The 18,585-nt window shown below is 41.3% G+C and overlaps 1 protein-coding gene across 1 annotated transcript in view; it reads right to left on the bottom strand.

The window, feature by feature from the left end:
- Window positions 1–18,585, bottom strand: part of LOC102798111 (uncharacterized) — a 275,012-nt gene that overhangs the window by 21,875 nt on the left and 234,552 nt on the right. Inside the window, exons 17-20 of the mRNA XM_087842715.1 lie at window positions 10,265–10,393; window positions 9,654–9,782; window positions 615–743; window positions 404–532 (exon numbers count right to left, since the gene is read on the bottom strand). Of these exons, the coding sequence (XP_087698841.1) occupies window positions 404–532; window positions 615–743; window positions 9,654–9,782; window positions 10,265–10,393 (516 nt within the window). The remainder of the gene's footprint in view (window positions 1–403; window positions 533–614; window positions 744–9,653; window positions 9,783–10,264; window positions 10,394–18,585) is intronic.

Here is an 18,585-nt window from a genome sequence, read left to right as displayed (position 1 = left end):
AAGAATTGCATATTTAGTATATTTTTATTTGTCACTACTACTACTGTGTTTCCCCTTTAACCAAAACAGTTATTCAATCTGCAGTCATTGTAGTGGTTTATACATTTACTTGGGCTAGCTGGTTCAGTTCCAGCTAAAGACCATTAATATTTTTTATCAGAGTATCATTTGCACTTGTCTGTCTATTCGAGAGGTCTTTGTACTTCCATCTTTTAGGAACAGTCTTATCTACTACCTTAGTACATATCTACTATTATATGAAGATTTGTCTGTATGAGTTTTGCAGATGTTCTGTTATTTTATATTTTATTATTCAACTGAACTGAGGGCATATGTAAAGAAACCAAAAGAATAAATCCGATCATGTTCCATCCTTTCTCTATACAGAGCCAGTTGTTCTCACCCTGGTCACAACGGATGCCTTTAAAGCCGATGCTGCAGTAGCAGGTTCCGGTCACGTAGTCACAGGTGGCATTGTTCATACACTCACACAGCTGCTGGCAGCCGTAGCCAAATGTCCCTGCGGGACACTCTGGACACAGGAACAGGGATTTAAGACATCTTGAACTTTAACAAGTGAATGTGCAACTCTCCTGCATGTAAGACACACTCACTGAGCTCACAGCTGTGTCCTATAAAGCCTGTCCTGCAGGAGCACTGTCCCGTGATGTGGTCACAGTCTGCTCCATTCTGACAGCGACACACCTCAGCACAGCGAGACCCGTAGAAACCTGCAGGACAGCCTGAAGGGAAACACAACTAATCTATATTATGCTTTACATGTGGACAAGTGTTTTCAGTAGCAGCAGCAATTTCACTCTGTCACTCTTAACCCATCTCTGTGCAGAGACATGATCAACAACTTGAAATGTCTTTGGAAGCATTTTCTCTGGGACGAGTTAATCACTTCTGTCACAGAACCAAAGTGGAAATTCAACAAAACCCTCATTTCATGCAGATGTTTAACTGACCACACTCTCTCATCTATATTTCTGGTGATGCAAAAACATGGAGAAACAGCTCAGCAGACAAATCAAATGACATGACAGAAAACAAACTGGTTCTAGGCTAGAACTGATACTAGTCAAAAGAAAATAACACACTGATTTGGATCCGTTTTTTTCTTTTGTGCGTCAAGCAAATGTACAGATGCATGGTTACTGTGATTTATCAACTTTATAAACGCAGACTGAAAAATGAAGTAAACATGGAAGAGCGTAAAAAAGATGTTCTTTACGTGGCCTTACAGCATGGAGTAACAATGTGTGGGAGTGTCGTTCAACTCAATGTCTTTTAATGCATTTTAATGCATTAATTTTTAATATAGCGCCAAATCACAGCAGCAGTTGCTTTAAGGCATTTTATATTGTAAGGTAAAGACCCGACAATAACACAGAGGAAACAGAAAACCCAACAACACATGACCTCCTATGAGCAAGTGCATTGGTACGGAGCCCCGCAGGGGACATGGGAGAAAAAAAAATTAAGACGGACTTTTGTGAGATCTCGCAAAACAAACTCGGGATCTTGCAAAACTTTTGCGAGGTCTCGCTCCTGAGTTTGTTTTGCGGGATCTCGCGAGATCTCGCAAAAGTTTTAGCCGCATTCTTCCCGTTAGCTCGAAGCTAACGGGAGGTCGGGACCTACTACAGCCGGGAGGAACACCGCTTTTCCGGCACATCGTGCCTCGACCTCCCGGTCGGTTTCGAGCCAGCGTTCGAAGAATGCGGCTAAAACTTTTGCGAGATCTCGCGAGATCTCGCAAAAGTCCGTCTTAAATTTTTTGCGAGATCCCGAGTTTGTTTTGCGAGATCTCGCAAAAGTCCGTCTTAATTTTTTTTTCTCCCATGTCCCCTGCGGGGCTCCGTACTTTGGTGACAGCTGGAAGGAAAAACTCCATTTTAACAGGAAGAAACCTCCAGGTGGGGTGGCCATCTGCTGGAGGCGAGGAGAGGAAGACGGGGCAAAAACACCTCGTGGAAGAGAACAAGAAATTCATAATAAGTAACGATTAAATGCAGAGTGGTGTGAAAAAAGAGGTAAGTGAAGAACAAATACTTTTTATCAAAAAGAAAAGTTTTAAGGCCAATCTCAAAAGTACGGAGAGGGTGTCCGTGTCTCGAATGGAAACTAGGAGGGGGTTCCACAGCAGAGTGGAAACTGGCTTCCAGGAGACTGTTTATTGTGTTGTGTGTGTTGTCCTCAAAGTGTTCCTGCAGGCCAGGGTGATTCTAGCTTTACAGAGGTTTTTTCTTTTTCTTTGGTTTTATAGAACAAAACGTTTTTTTCAGGTTAAACAAAGATGCTCTAAATTAGTTCGATGCCATCTCTCCTCCAGCTTACGAGTTATCTGCTTTAAGCTACGCATTAGTCAGGGGAAGAGGACGACTGCAGATGATGGCTGTGGCACACACATCAGTTCAAATGAGAGCATTAGGTGTGAAGCTGATGAGAGTAACACATACAAACTAGGACACATTAATACTGAAGCTGCAAGTGTTCATAGTCCAATGCAAACAAAGTTAATTACAACTTTGTTTGATTGTTAACCACATTTTCTCAAAGTGACCTGCTTCGTTTGTTATAATTTCTAATTTTCTGCAGGTGTAACACATGTTCTAAAGATTTGAGGTGTCTCAGGGGTCTTCCAGGATTGTAGCCGAGTTTTTCTCGCTAACAGCATTGATAAGGAAATGAATGGCCTGAGCATCATAATGACCACTTACACTGTTTGAATCAACCCAGAATTAGGGCTGTTCGATATTACAATATATAGCGGACGACGATATAATCAACGTCTATTGTTTCATTTTACGCTATCGTTTGTTTCGTGGTGTCGCAAAATAAGCTGTTTATGGCAATATTTTATCATCATTTTGATGGTCACTGTAGTGGTTATATTAATTTATTAAAGTTCTCTTTCTCTTATATTTAATATAACCACACTACAGACGGACAAGCTCCTGTTTTTATGCGTTGTCGTTAGCAACAACGACGGTAACACCATCGCGTGTCCGCTTGTTTATGTTCCACATAAACCTTTCACAATAAAGCTCAAGATCCTGTTGAGACTTTTCAAAATAAACTGAATCACGTGAAAGAGCAGATTATTTACGGATGAGAAGTAAAAAAGAGCCGCCAGGTGCTAAAAAATAAACCTTAGACTCAAACGTTAGAACAGGCTTTTCCCCGCAGCACGCCGTGTAATAAATACTCACAAAGAAAACGGCGCCGTTACAACTTGTGTCTAAAAATGTATCGTTTCATGCATCTGTTAAAACACTCGACTCCAGGTACACCACGCACAGCTGGAAACACTTCACGCAACTTGAGCTGCCCGAGATTCACGGAATTTACAGAAAATGTTACATTTTTGTGATTTATATCGTTATCGGACGATAGATGTCTTATATCGGGATATGAGATTTTGGTCATATCGCACAGCCCTACCCAGAATAATACTGTAGAGAAAAAGTGAGCGCTCTATCATGGAAGCTGGCTGGAACGCTGTACTATTTATTCCCAGTGGAAGTGGGGTGTCTGTCCTCTGTGACTCCTCAACCTCACGTCTACTCTATAATCTAGACTGCAGCGGGACACAGAAGAGCTACAAAGGAACTGGCAGAGGAAGCAGAAACAGGCAGCATCTGGTTGTGGTTGAGGAGAAAGCACAAGAACTGGGTGCCAAGCAACACCCAGTGATTCTCCATGTTGTGGCAGGTCACTTACACTAAGTTTATTGATGTGTGCTAAAGCAATTGAGATCCCCCAGCTCATCTCAGCTCAGCTTCATCCAAGAGTGTAATATAAGGACTTAACTTCCTGCTTTTTTATGGGTAAAGAGTGCGCAAACAGAAGATATCTGTATGTGATTCTGATACCAGATGCTTACTCTGGATGGCACTACCTTGGCCTCCACTGTCCTTCGATGTGCATATTAAATATGTAAGACTACTTCTTCCAATTTCCACAATATCTCTAAAATTAGAAATATCCTGTCTCACAGTGAAAAACTAGTTCACACATTTCTTATTTGTAGGTTGGACTATTGTAATTCACTGTTATCAGGATGTCCTGAAAACTAGTGACAGGGACTAGAAAGAGAGAGCAGATTTCACCTATATTCACCGTCTTCCTGTTAAATCCCAAATCAAGTTCAAATTTCTTCTCTTCACATACAACGTCTTGAATAATCACGCCCCATCTCATGTTAATGACCTCATAATACCGTATCACTCCAATAAAGCACTTCGCTCTCAGACTTCAGTTTTCAGGCCCCTCCTCTATGGAGCCATATTCCAGTTTGGGTTCAGGAGACAGGCACCCTCTGTACTTTTAAGATTAGGCTTTCTGATAAAGCATATAGTTAGGGCTGGATCAGGTGACCCTGAATCCTCCCTTGGTTATGCTGCAATATTCCTAGACTGCTGGGGGCTTCTTCTACACTCACCATGTGTTTATACACCATTCTCCATTAAATCATTATTTATCTCTAGCTCTCTTTCACCGTGTGTCTTTGTCCTGTCTTCCTCCCCTCACCCCCAAACAATCCCAGCAGATGGCCCCGCCCCTCCCTGAGCCTGGTTCTGCCAAAGGTTTCTGCTCATTAAAAGGTCGTTTTTCCTTCCCACTGTTGCCACTTGCTAATAGGGGCTCATCTAATTGGGTTTTTCTCAATTTTCACAGTATTAGTTAGGATCTTTACCTTACAATATAAAGCACTCTGAGGTAACTGTTGTGATTTGGTGCTATATTAAAAAAACATTTTTTCCCCCACACTGTGTCAGTGGCCTCAATACCCAGCTGTACTTGACAAGTTGCCCAAAATGATTCTGATGATGAACACAAATTTATTTTGCAGGATGCTGAAGTCGAAATGCGGCTTCTTTGGAAAATGGAGACTATCAGGGGTGGGCAACTCCAGGCCTCGAGTGCCGGTGTCCTGCAGGTTTTAGATGTGTCCTTGATCCAACACAGCTGATTCAAACGGCTAAATGACCTCCTCAACATGTCCTGAAGTTCTCCAGAGGCCTGATAATGAACTAATCATGTGATTCAGGTGTCTTGACCCAGGGTGAGATCTAAAACCTGCAGGACACCGGCCCTCGAGGCCTGGAGTTGCCCACCCCTGATCTAAGGCCACATGTATGGGCTTCATTGGCTTCACCAACATGCTTCTGCCTCCAGATTTTAAAGACATGGTCCTCCTGAGCTGGTCTGCATGATTCAAGCGTATTGGTGTGTCAACATATGCCTTGGGGGCTTTTACAATTGAGAGAACCTGAGACCATACTTATAACAAGTTTTGGCTTCCCTTCATTGGCTTCCTGTTAAATCCAGAATTGAATTCAAAATCCTGCTCCTCACATACAAGGTCTTAAATAATCAGGGCCCATCTTATCTTAATGACCTTGTAGTACCATATCACCCTATTAGAGCACTTCGCTCTCGCTCTGCAGGCCTACTTGTTGTTCCTAGAGTATTTAAAAGTAGAATGGGAGGGAGAGCCTTCAGTTTTCAGGCCCCTCTTCTGTGGAACCAGCTTCCAGTTTGGATTCAGGAGACAGACACTATCTCTACTTTTAAGATTAGGCTTAAAACTTTCCTTTTTGCTAAAGCATATAGTTAGGGCTGGACCAGGTGACCCTAAATCCTCCCTTAGTTATGCTGCAATAGATGTAGGCTGCCGGGGGATTCCCATGATGCATTGAGTTTTTCCTTTCCAGTCACCTTTCTCACTCACTATGTGTTAACAGACCTCTCTGTGTTGAATCATATCTGTTATTAATCTCTGTCTCTCTTCCACAGCATGTCTTTATCCTGTCTTCCTTCTCTCACCCCAACCAATCACAGCAGATGGCCCCGCCCCTCCCTGAGCCTGGTTCTGCTGGAGGTTTCTTCCTGTTAAAAGGGAGTTTTTCCTTCCCACTGTCGCCAAAGTGCTTGTTCATAGGGGGTCATATGATTGTTGGGTTTTTCTCTGTATCTATGAAGCGCCTTGAGGCGACTTTTGTTGTGATTTGGCGCTATATAAATAAAATTGAATTGAATTGAATAACAAGTGCTGGATTACAAGATTGTTACAGTATATATACAGTATATTGTTACAGTGTGCTGGGAGAAATGTCTGTCTGCAGGAGAGATGCTTGATCTGCAGCACGCTGGCATTTCTTCCAGGTCAACATGTATGACTTTTAACAGTAGGAGTTTTAAGATGAGCAGACAGCAGCTTGGTTAGCAATTTTGCTGAACAACTGAAAAGAGCGATAAAGGTTTAACAGTGAGTTGACAGCAGGGTCATGGTCCTTCAAAATAGAGAGACCCTGCCTTGATAAAATTTGCATGGCAGGATGCCCACCTCTTTACAGCCATTTAACATTTGAAGGATAAGGTGTGCCAATAATGTGCTATATGCATTATAAAATGGACTGCTGCTGTTGTCCAGTGGTTTCTAAATCCACCACTGCCATATCGACCAGTTTAGAAAATTTACTCTTCCCTAAAAAAAAAAAGAAAGAAAGAAAATGTCTACAGAGGCCTGACTGATAGAGAGAGGGGTTTGCTCAAGATCTTCAAAACACCTGTTTGTGGGCTTTCTGTGAGGCCATCTTCATGATGACCTCCCTATTGTGGGGATAATGCTGCCCAACAGTGAGGGGCCAAGAACGTCCTACTGCAAGGAGTGATGTGCTCTTTCTACCAAACTCATTTCCCCTGAAAGTATTCAGACCCCAGCAGGAGATGGAAGATAACCTGAGATGAACTCAGGAGGCTTTCTTTTCTCTGTACCTTCTGGAATCCTCATCATCTTCATGTTCTGATGCCTCAAGCAAGATTCGAAATCTGCCAGTTTCTTTTTTTAAATATATTTTTTAAAAAACTATTTGGTAACAGATCTGTAGCAGGACTGAAACAGGAAACAAAGCTTTAGAGAGGTTCTCAGCTCTCTGTGCAATTTACTGTGAAAAAGTGTGAGAAGAGAAAATTGTAACAATTTGAAAATAACATTTCTCAGCATAAAATTAAAAAAAGATTTGGTTCTTTCATCTTCTACAGTCCATAATATTGTGAAAGGTTTGTGAGTCTTTGGACACTTGCTGAACAGACTTTGTATTGTAGCCAATTCTACTTTAAATGTCCTTTGAACCACATGTAAACCAGCAGCCTGAGAGCGAAGTGCTCCATCGGGGTGATTTGTTTCCCTGCACAAACAGATTTCTCCAGATTCACAGAATCTTTTGAAATATTCAAAGTTTTTGCAATTTTACATTATTTTTTTTTTGCAAACTGGTAAACCCCTGCTGATCTTTATGTTTCCTGTTTTTGTTGTTGGCGCTGTCCCAACTGAGACATGCTCACAACATTAAACTCAAAATGAGCTAATATTTTTCCTGAAATAGTAAACTGTTTCTGTTTTCCGTGTTTTAGTGTGAATAAAACATGTTTTATGAGATTGCTCATTCTCATAAAACAATCTCACAACTTTTTTAGAATTGGATTTGTAGTTTTGTCTTTTTCTCTTTCCCTTCATCCTCCAGCCTGTTGTGCAGACAGCTTCCCTCCCTGTGCCTGATTTCTTCCCATCAGCGCTAAGTGGTCCTTAAAGGATCCTTGTAGGGGATCATCTGATTGTTGGAATTTTTTTCTCTAATAATTTCTTTACCAAGGCACAGCACATGATTGATGAAAGATGTCAAAGATAGCAGAGGCAATACTATTGCATGGACATATATGGCTATCAGTGGAACTGGTGACTTTTTCAGTCTCAGCTGACTGCAAGTTACGTAAAAAGGGAAAGACCCTCTCTGAATCGAGGAGGGGGCCTAAGGCTGCATCTTTCACCATCTTACAATGATTGCAGCCACTGAATGTACTCGTTGATCAGTGGGCTTTGATCTTACATTTGCATAATTCAGGGTTCATCAGCATTTCTCAGGGTCAAATTTAAGCACTTTTTAAGCACTTTCAAGGTCCATTATCAAGCTTTTCCAGCACATTACCAAAAAAAAAAAAGAATGCATGTTTCACTTTGCATCACCTCAGTAAGACCATGTAAAGATTAAAACAAATCTTAGGTTGACTTAAATGTTCTTTGTTCCTCTTTTGTTAAAACAGAGAAAAATGCACCACACAAAAATACTGAAAAAGGAAATGTTTGTCTTATATTCAAATAGTGCACAAACTCAAAAAACACATTTGTCTCAAAAATGCAGATGTGCAAATGTGAACAAATCAACTTGTTAGAGATGCTCATCTCCACTTGGAACAAACAACCACACAAAACAAGAAATCTGCACAAATGAATGAGTCTGCTCATCAGATATTGATGCTTCTTTCCTACGTGACACAAACACAGGAGACAGATGATTGTTACTGTAACTAGTGAAGCACCCACACCACCAAAAATGGGGAAAAGGGAGGAGATCACATTTAATCGGTTATAACACGAGGTCAGAAATATAAGAGCAGACATGAGTCGTGTCCACAGAAGCCTCTGAATCTCAGCTGGAAACCATTTCTACAAACACCAAACAGTTAAAAGAGCAGTTACGTCACCATGAATCTGTGGACAGGTAATGTCCATATTTTGATTTAGGATTTTCTGGAGTTAAATGTGAACCGAAACATATTCAAAGGTGTTATAAGCTATAAAATACGTTTAAATCAATTATTTTTTTCTATGTTTGAGTCACAGTAACTTTGACATAGTAACATCTGCAGTAATATTTACCCCTCTGATGACACAAGCGTTAGCTTTATTTTGATACCAAGACTGTTTACACAGAGTTATGTACACAGATTATTTACTAGGACTCACCTGTCATGTGACTCAAATCCCGCCAGTGTCGTTTTCCATCAAACACTCATTAAAACAGCAACATCAAGTTAGTGCGCTCACCCCCGACTGTCCGTGGGAGGGGCGGGGTCACACATTGACACAGACTGACATGCGTGCGAGGCAGCCAGGCGGAGAAATTTAGCTTTTACACTTTGCGACTCATTTTATTTCTCTATCTGATAAGAAAACTATTCAGTCAGATAGTTGTTTGTGGTGAATGAAATATGGTTTCAAGCACGTTTAAGCACCACATCTGAAATTCAAGCACTTTTCAAACCTTGAAAAGACAATATTAAAATTCAAGCACTTTCAAGGATTTCAAGCACCCATACGAATCGTGATAATTATGATCAAGGAACTGACCTCCCAGCCCGTTGCTCCTTCGGTGGTGCTAGTTTCAGTCATTATGCAAAGACTGGGGAAACCTGCAGTCAGCTGAGACTGAACAGAATCAACTTTTGGGGGTTCACTGATGATGTGACTGCTCATAGAAATAACAGGATGAATTATCAAGTGAACAAGGCTATCAGCTTCAGCCAAATACTTCAAATTGGACAGCAATTTGCAGTGCACATGGAGAAATTCAATCTTTTTCAGTGTTGAAACTAGAAACCACAAAGGAATTGAGGAGATAAGAAGAAGGGATTTCAAGGGTATGCAGTTTTTTCACCGGTCACTAGATGGAGTTAAAGGTTTGAGGTACTAACACATTGCACATAGTGAGTGTGCATTAGTGATGAGCTCTCACAGCAGCCAGTGTTTTGCTTGGTCTGTATGTGTATATGAACTGCCCGTGTGTGTGACAGAGACATACGCTGAGTACAGTAGAGTCCTGTCCATCCAGGGCTGCAGATACACTCCCCATCTGTAGCGCTGCACTGAGCTCCATTGAGACAGTTACATGTGTGGATGCAGTCAAGGCCCCATGAGCCCCAAGGACATGCTGCCAGAAGCACACAAAAATAAGTGCACAAAGACAGAGTATGCAATAAAAGTCAGCACACTCTTGTACAGCAACACTGTAATGCCCCATCACAGCAAACTGGGCAAGTCAAAGTGTCCTTACTGGGCTTCACTTCTGCACATGGGCACTTTATTCTCTCCTCTTTTTTGTCTTTTATTCAATTCATCTAGACACGTATACGTCTAGTAATATATAAATACATAATAATAGGTCAAATGTTGCCATAGTGAAGACCAGACATACATTAGGATGCTGCGTGCCCTCATTAAACTTACAGATAACTGAGTGACTGTGGTAGATGTTCAATGTAAGAAAGATAATTAATGTCAAAGCCACTCCAGTGACTGCCTTCAGGAAGTTTTTTTCTTCAGCTAAAACACGTGGGGTGAATAACAACATGCATTTTATTTGTTCTTTTGTAAAACTGAAGTTAATAAATGGCTATAAACGTTTCCTCTTACGCTTAGAACAGTCTTCGCTGGTCCATCCAGGGTAACACTGACAGGAGCCATCGATGGGGTTACAAGTGCCGTTATTAGTGCACAAGCAGGTCTCGGCACAGGCTTTACCAAACTTTCCACTGGGACATACTGTGGAGATACACGCAGAGACAGGATGGGTTCAAGGTATTAGATTAAAAACAATATACACATAGAATTTTCCAACATTTTCAGATATTAACACAACCTCCTTGTATTTGGATGTAGTTCTGTAGTTTGACAGCAGACAGACAGCAGCAAATAGAAGATAACTGGTTCTGGTTCAGATATCTGTTCCTGTTGTTTTTCATAATTCATTTGCTCAGCTTCTGCCCATATGAGTATGTCAAGAATGCTGAACATTCGAATCATCTCCTGTGAGATCAGGACGCGAGCAAAACTGCGTGTTTTTACCAAAGGAAAGTGGAAGTCTGGTGGATTTAAAATGATGACACGTGTAGTAACTGGTGGTGCAAATGCAGTGTATTACTAATTGATACTTTTAATAAAGTTCCTCTGCAGATTTAGCACGGTCAGTCTCTTCATGCAGTCCAAGAAACAGTGCACGACGCTGCCCTCAGGGCTCTCCCTGACCTGATCATCAGTTGCAGTACAAAAGATGATTCGTCATGTTTCTGTTTCTGGACACATACTTAGAAGTACTTCAGTATTCAGCTCTTCAGTGTACCCTTGAATGAAGAAGACAAGTAGATTGTTCTGATACTGTAGAAATAATACAGAAAGAAAAAAAATACTCAGAAAAGTTCTGAGGATTTCAAATTCTGACATCCCTGACAAAGTAGACCAGTTCCCAAACTTTGCACAGTGCTGTACAAACCTGTACAACATTCTTATACAATCTACACACAATATACAAGAAAAGATCCAAAGTACATATTTTATAAACACTACAACAAAAAAATATTCATTTATAGTTTAAACATTCTTCATGATGGAAAAAAGACACAAAAAACTGAATAGAAACAAGAAATATTGAGGGAAGAATAAAAATACAAGTGTTTGGTAACACTGGGAAGAGCCCAAAGGTAAAAGGTATCTACATGAGAATGTGGATATGATCAATGAGAATTAAAAATCTAATTTCACACAAAAAAAAACATCCAAACGGGGCAAGTGATGACCTTCTGCTTCACTTAAATGTTCAGTACAAAATGATACTGTTAATTTCAATTTGTGCTTGTTTTTTATTTGATGGGAATTCCCATTCCAACACTTTCAAAGCGTTTTACTGCTGCTATGAGTTTGGACATGAAAAAGCCTGAAACCTGGAACAAGCTTTATCCCAAACTGGTTGCTTTTGCTGACGATGGAGATTTTGGATGCTATCAAATCCTATTTCTCAAGCTTTAAGTTTTCCATCTTCTTGATGTTGCTATCACTTGGTATTGACATCACTATCACTAGGGCCTTCTTCCTTTGTTTTTTCACCACTACAATGCCAGGTTGGTCAGCCATCACCAGTTTGTGTGTATATGGAAGTCCCACAGGATCTTAGCTCAGTTATTCCCGATCACCTTTGGGGGCTTATCCCATTTTGACCCCGGAACTTCCAGGCCATACTCGGCACCCCCATATGTGCTTATTGTGAAGAATAAACCTGTGACCAAAAGGAGTATTAGGAGGTATTTCCCTAGTGGAAATGCAGAGTTGCTCTGAGGCAACAGACTGGTTGGCATTTTGTGAGCCCCACAGCGAGGAAATCTATTGGCCCACTGTGGAAGAGGTCATGCCTCATGCCTGTAGCAAAGACGTCACATCCCAGCGGCAGCGACTTCCCACCCTCGATCAGCTCCGACCTATAGTCAGGCCGCATCTGGACCACCTTCACTTTACTTACCAGCCCCACCTCATAGTGACGTCATCGACCTACTCCATCACGTCTTCACCAATTTGGACCAGCCAGCGAGCACCGCGAGGGTCATTTTTTTTTACTTCTCCAGTGCATTCAACACTATCAGGCTGACCCTCCTGGCTCAACGACTCAAAGCGATGGATGGTGGATGCCCTTCTCGTTCCCTGGATTATAGACTGCCTGACAGGAAGGTCATAATATGTGTGTCTTCAACACTGTGTGTCTGACAAGGTTATCAGCAACACCGGGGAGCACAAGGGACGCTCCTCTCCCCTTTCCTATTCACCCTTTACACCACAGCACAGACACCTGCCATTTTCAGAAGTTTTCTGATGACTCTACGGTAGTTGGATGAATAAGTGGAGGTGATGAAACAGACCACAGGGAATCAGTGGACATGTGGTGCAAGCAGAACCATCTGCAGCTCAATGTGACAAAGACCAATGAAATGACTGTGTTTCCATCCAAATGGTCAATGTGCATATAGTGGAGGACTATAAATACCTTGGAGTACACACTGACAACAAACTGGAGTGAGACAAAAACACCACTGAACTGTACAGGAAGGGCTAGCCCTGTCTCTATTTTGTGAAATGGCTCAGGGTTTTTTTAACATCTGTTGGACAACGCTCGAGATTTTCGATGAGTCTATTATGGCAACTGTCACACTCCATGCTGCTGCATGGCTGAGGGTTGCGCATGCCAGCAGACTCAATAAACTGATCCACATGGTCAGTAACCTTGTGGGGGTGGAGCTGGACTTTCTAAAGGTGGTGTCGGAAATGGACTGATTCTTATATAGCGCTTTTCTACTCTCCCGGAGTACTCAAAGCGCTCTATACAACATGCCACATTCACCCAGTCACACCCATTCTCACAAGCACTTTATCTATACTTAGTGCTTTCTAACTACATTCACACACATTCATACTCCGATAGACACATCGGAGAGCAACTTGGGGTTAGTATCTTGCCCAAGGATATTTGACATGCAAACTGGAGGAGCCTGGGATCGGGAACCTCCAACCTTCCGATCAGTAGGTGACCTGCTCTACCTCCTGAGCTACAGCCACCCCTGTTTGGACACCCCAAATGCTGTCCAATGTAAGGACAATGCTGGACAATACCTCCCACCCGCTGTGTGTTCTAGCCTGTCATAGGAGCACACTCTGTGAGAGACTGAGATCACTCAAATGCACCACTGAACGACACAGGAAATCATTCGTGCCTGTGGCTCCCTGTACAACCCCTGCATCCAAAGCACAAATACACGCTGCAATGTTTGCATCACGTCCTCTGCAGAAAAACTAACAACGTTAATATGACAAGATTTGCACCTCAATTTCAACTATATATATATATATATATATATATATATATATATATATATATATATACAGCTAATATACTGTAATATTTATAATTAAAGATGTTTGTATTGACTAGAGCTAATTTGCTATTGTGGCAGGGGTGTGGTCTCTGGGCTGCTGCCACAGACCACACCCCTGCCAAAGTTATATTTTGTAACTTTGTAACATATTGTATTATTTAATTTACTTAAGTTAGTTACTGTTTTCAATGTCTTGGAGTAACTGTGACCACACAATTTTCTCCGGGATGAATAAAGTATTTTGATGATTCTGATGATTGGTACACGGTGTGCAGGGGCAGGCTCTTTCATGATCGTTCCTCTTCTTGTTAAGGTTTCTGCGGCCTGAGATATTCACTAAGCACACGATCAGTTGTGGCCATCTTTCGGATGTACTCATGAATCTTTGTCGATTCATCCTGGATAGTGACTCTGACACTCTAATCCTCTTGATTGCTTTGATCGTGTTATTCTTTGTTATCATCTGATTACAGTTTTCCAGTCCAAATTACATTCTGATGTCACTGCTGTAGATCCTAGTGGTGTGGATCAGTGAGTTAATGCCTTGTTCACTCCTGGCATACGGCTTGATGTCATCCATGTAGAGGAGGTGGCTCATGTTTGCTCCATTCCACAGCTGGTATCCATAGCCAGTCTGCTTAATGATCTGGCTGAAGGGGCTGAGGCCTTGGAGAACAGCAGTGGAGACAAAGGATCTTCACACAGTATCTATCTCTATATACAGGGGTGCACAAGTGGTCTGCAGATGCGCATTCGCTGTCAAAATAAAAGACCCGCACCAGATAAGAAGTTGCAACGCGTCCATATAAAAGGCTGTTTTTGTCCGCTAGAGTGGGATTTTCACGGCACATTCTGCACCAAATCTCGTGCGTTCATCATTTGTTTGAAGCCAGCTCACCTCCTGCAACCACTTTCCCGAGAATACGCGCTTCTTTTGTGGTTCGGACTCCTGACATTTCTTTGGAGGTGGAGGAACACCAAAGTAATTGCTTAAAGGAGCTTCTTCGACATCTTTAAGAGTTCTAAACAAATGTCTGTCCTCCTCCTGAAAATCTTATGTACGCAAACACGCGTTGCAACTTCTTATCTGGTGCGCTTTTATTTTGACAGCGAATGTGCACCTGCGGACCACTTATGTGCACCTGAGTCTATAAATATCTTATTCTATTCAACTCATAATATTTCTACTTGCCATCAGCATGTCCCCAAAATGTCGCAGTTAATGTGTAATATAGACTACTATGAGTGCCTTTATAAAGCCCCTTTACTTATGTAACAGTTAGTGCTTTATGTCTAGTATCTGTAAAGTTTGGATCAAAGCATACAAAGAGCATATGATAAGACTAGGAGAGTTCAGAGAGGGACTGCTCACTATTTCCCTGTTGATCATCTATGAAATGAGCACACAATTAATTTTAATTATCTATGCTGTGGCTCTCTGGTGATGCCATCCTGTCCTTCTTCACAATAACTTGGTCCAGGGTGAAATGCTGGGTGACTTCTTGAGGGATTATTCTGAAACTACAAAATGTACACATATTCATATTCCACACAAGATGAATTCGACGCAGTAATCCCCCGACAATATCCACCGAGTGCATTCTGTGAGGAACACGTGTAATTTTAAATGCATTGCCTTGTTACTTTTTATGTCAATGTCTGAGCAAGTAGTGATGATGTAGCAGTCAATAAAATACTGAAATGTTACCAAAACTCTGTCCAGTGTTCTGAAATGTTACATCAGACAATTCACATGCATTAGTCTATACAAGCTCAATTAAAATGATTAAAGAACCTCTGCATCACTCTACAAAGCTACTGTTTTTAATGACTCCTTTGGCTCTAACAAGGGAGCCCTGCTCTACACCTGGATATCAGGATAAAGACAACAAAGATGACTATACGGTTATGAAGCAGCCAAATATTGTGTATTGCATTTCCACTTGTATATGATCCAAGAAAGACAGCTGAGAGACAAAACTGATGACGAAAATCAAACAATCCTATAAAAATAACAAGTCCTGCTGATGTTGACCCCTAGCTGCCAAGTTCAGCCAAATTCAGCATGATGAACCTTGTTTGGGGGGATAAAACTGCGTTCTGTTTTTGCCTACTGTCAGCTTTCTTGTGTATACATATAGTATACAGACATAAGCTACCATTAGCAAGTATATGTAAGACAGCATAGACATATGGGGGGGCTGTAGCTCAGGTGGCAGAACGGATCAGCCACTAACCTGAAGGTCGGTGGTTCAATCCCAGGCTGCTCCAGTCTGCATGCCAAATATCCTTGGGCAAGATGCTAACCCCATGTTGCTCATCTTGCTGATGCATCCATCAGAGTATGAATGTTAGATACTTAGCACTTGAGCTTAGAAGTGCTTGTGTGATTGGGTGAATGAATTAGCTGTATAAAGCGCTTTGAGTGCTCAGACAGAGTAGAAAAGCGCTATATAAGAACCAGTCCATTTTCCATTTACATACTACAATTTTCTATTTGTAGGCTCAAAGATGTAGCACACCTCCCTCAGCTTGTTCCTCATCTGTTGCTATAATTCTGGACCAGGCCGTCTCATTTCTTCTCAGTAGTAAAGATTATTGTGGGAGAGAAGGTGGTGGCAATAATAAGGTAGAAAATGAAGGTTGTTAGAGTTTCTATTTATTGTTGTAAAGAAAGGGAGAAGTTTTTCATCCTATTCTCCACCTGCATGCGTTAAGCAAGCATCTGCAGTCTTACAGGTTCAAGATGCTAACACTTTTGAATGGAGTTGACTAAAGATACTGGGTTACAACAACTGATCTAAAACTACACTGACTTACTTTCTTGGTACAAGGGTCACCAAAGTGGGTATGTCCACATCTTTCATTTGGTACAGTTTCTTTTCTGATGCAACCACGGGGGGTTTATGCCTGTGGCTGGAATCAAACTGGCCCCCTTTCATTTGCCAAGAAACCTGCTTACTTTTATGTGGCTGTATACTTCGACCACAGCCAATTTGTAAGGTTTGCACTCAAAGTTGTAACCTACAGATACCAGGTTCTGCCTTTTGGGTCGTCTGTCACTTCTCAAACCCCCACCAAATGTTTTGAGGTTCCCCTCAAAGACAGCAGTATTCCTGTCATTTGGATCAAGCTAGTGCAGCAATGCAACTGTTGTTGGATCTGTCACACAATCTGGATTTCTCAGTGACCTTTCAGTAAAGTTTGCTACCCTGACTCAGTAGTTGTTAGAAATGTGGGCTCGAAATACGCTCACTTTTCAGCCACATTTGCGAGGACACTGAGTGCCATGTTTCATGTCAGCCTCGCTTATTTTCAGTCGGGATGCTGATTGGGCTTCCAAAGGATTTTAACTTTTTAATTTCTTTGCTGTTTTTCTTGCTGCTCAGTCTTTTAAGCATAAGACTGTTTCAGTGCTGGACTGTCTCACACTATCGATTACCAAAACTTGCTTATTGGCTCTTCACGCTTGGAGGGAGCCCAGGCTGCTGAGCTAGGAGTCTGCAATTGGAAAGGTGTCTTTTTCCAAGGTCATGTCCACAGACACCTCCGCAAGGGGATGGAGCTGCATTTCCTGTGTTATGTTGATTCATTCAGGATGTGCATTTATTTGACCATTTATTTGTCTGCTAAGCTAATCCAGCCAGAGGTAAAGCTCTGTTTGAACACAGGGTCTCCCACTGGGTTGTGGAGTCTTCCTAGCTTACAGAACCAAAAGTCTCAGTTTGCATCAGGATGTAAGAGCACTTCGGTCCGGTCGTCATCACTGTACTTTTGTTTAGTTCTATTACTTGACCGTGATAGTGCAAGTTAAATACTGGTCGTCTGACTCCAGTTCTGTGGCTGCTATGTGGGGCATGTATATGTGTCACATACTGTATGTGTTGTGCCAACTAAAGTGATTGAAAGGGAACAAAATGTTATGACTGTATCTTTTGCTCCCTGAAAGAAAGGAACAAAACAAATCCCCAGGTTTGTCCATCCGACAGCTGGACTCGGATGATGGGGTGTATATGTGCAGTTATCTTCAACCAGGATACACACAGGTGTGTTTTACCTCTTCTTCAGGGCATTAAAGTTATAGTTCGTCACATTTCATCTCTTTGGGCAACTTCATTCTTGCCTTTAAGTCTTGTGAAATACCACTTTAACCTTTTTAAAAACAAAAGCTAGACTGTGCCATTCGAAAGTGCTATAATAATAAAATAAAGCAACACAAATATTCTGCTCCCTCATTTGTTTTTGCATTTTTCCTGTACAGCTGCATTATAATGCAAATGTGGTCACAAAAATGATTAAAGAAGTACGATTTATGAAAATAACAAAATGTGAAAAACGACAGAAAAAACTCCAGTTTTTTATTTTTTGAGATTTTCACATTTTTGATGTTGAATTTCATTTAGTGTCTGAGCTTTTAAAACATGCATAAGAAGCTGGATTGTGTTGGCTGCCTAAGGCTAAAACGTCTTTTAAAACATGTTTTGAAGTTTTTCATTTAAAATGCAAAAAAGGAGAACGTGTATGTTTCCTTGGTCTTATTTTGAGAAAATTCCTTAAAACCTGCATCATATTAAACAAATAAAGAGGGAGCACTGTTTGATTGCTGCTCACACTGATATTATGGACACTGAAATTAAACCTCTATTTCAAAAAAGCACTCGGTGTTATAACAAAGATCAAAGGTTTAAACTTAGCCAGTGTGTTGCTGTGTATTAAGGTCCATTATATAAGAAGTGGGTTTTTTTCTTCTTCAGGCTGGACACCATTTGTGATGTGAAACATGTGAGGAAAGTAAAACCTTTTTTATTCCCAAAGTTATATTTAGGACAATGTCTCCTGTAGTTATTACCTTATGCCACATACTGTCCACTAACAGAGTAGCTAACAGTAGGTTAGCAGCTAATGTTAGCTTAGCTAATAGACTCAGAGTAGCCACAAAATTTAAGTAAAGTTGTCGTGACATAAGCTGAACATTATTATTGTAAATATGGATAGAGAACACACACACACACACACACACACACACACACACACACACAC

This window comes from Neolamprologus brichardi, chromosome 1 (genome assembly GCF_056152115.1).
Source record: "Neolamprologus brichardi isolate AB-2024 chromosome 1, ASM5615211v1, whole genome shotgun sequence".
NCBI lineage: Eukaryota > Metazoa > Chordata > Actinopteri > Cichliformes > Cichlidae > Neolamprologus > Neolamprologus brichardi.
This window is presented reverse-complemented; position numbering and strand designations above follow the sequence as displayed.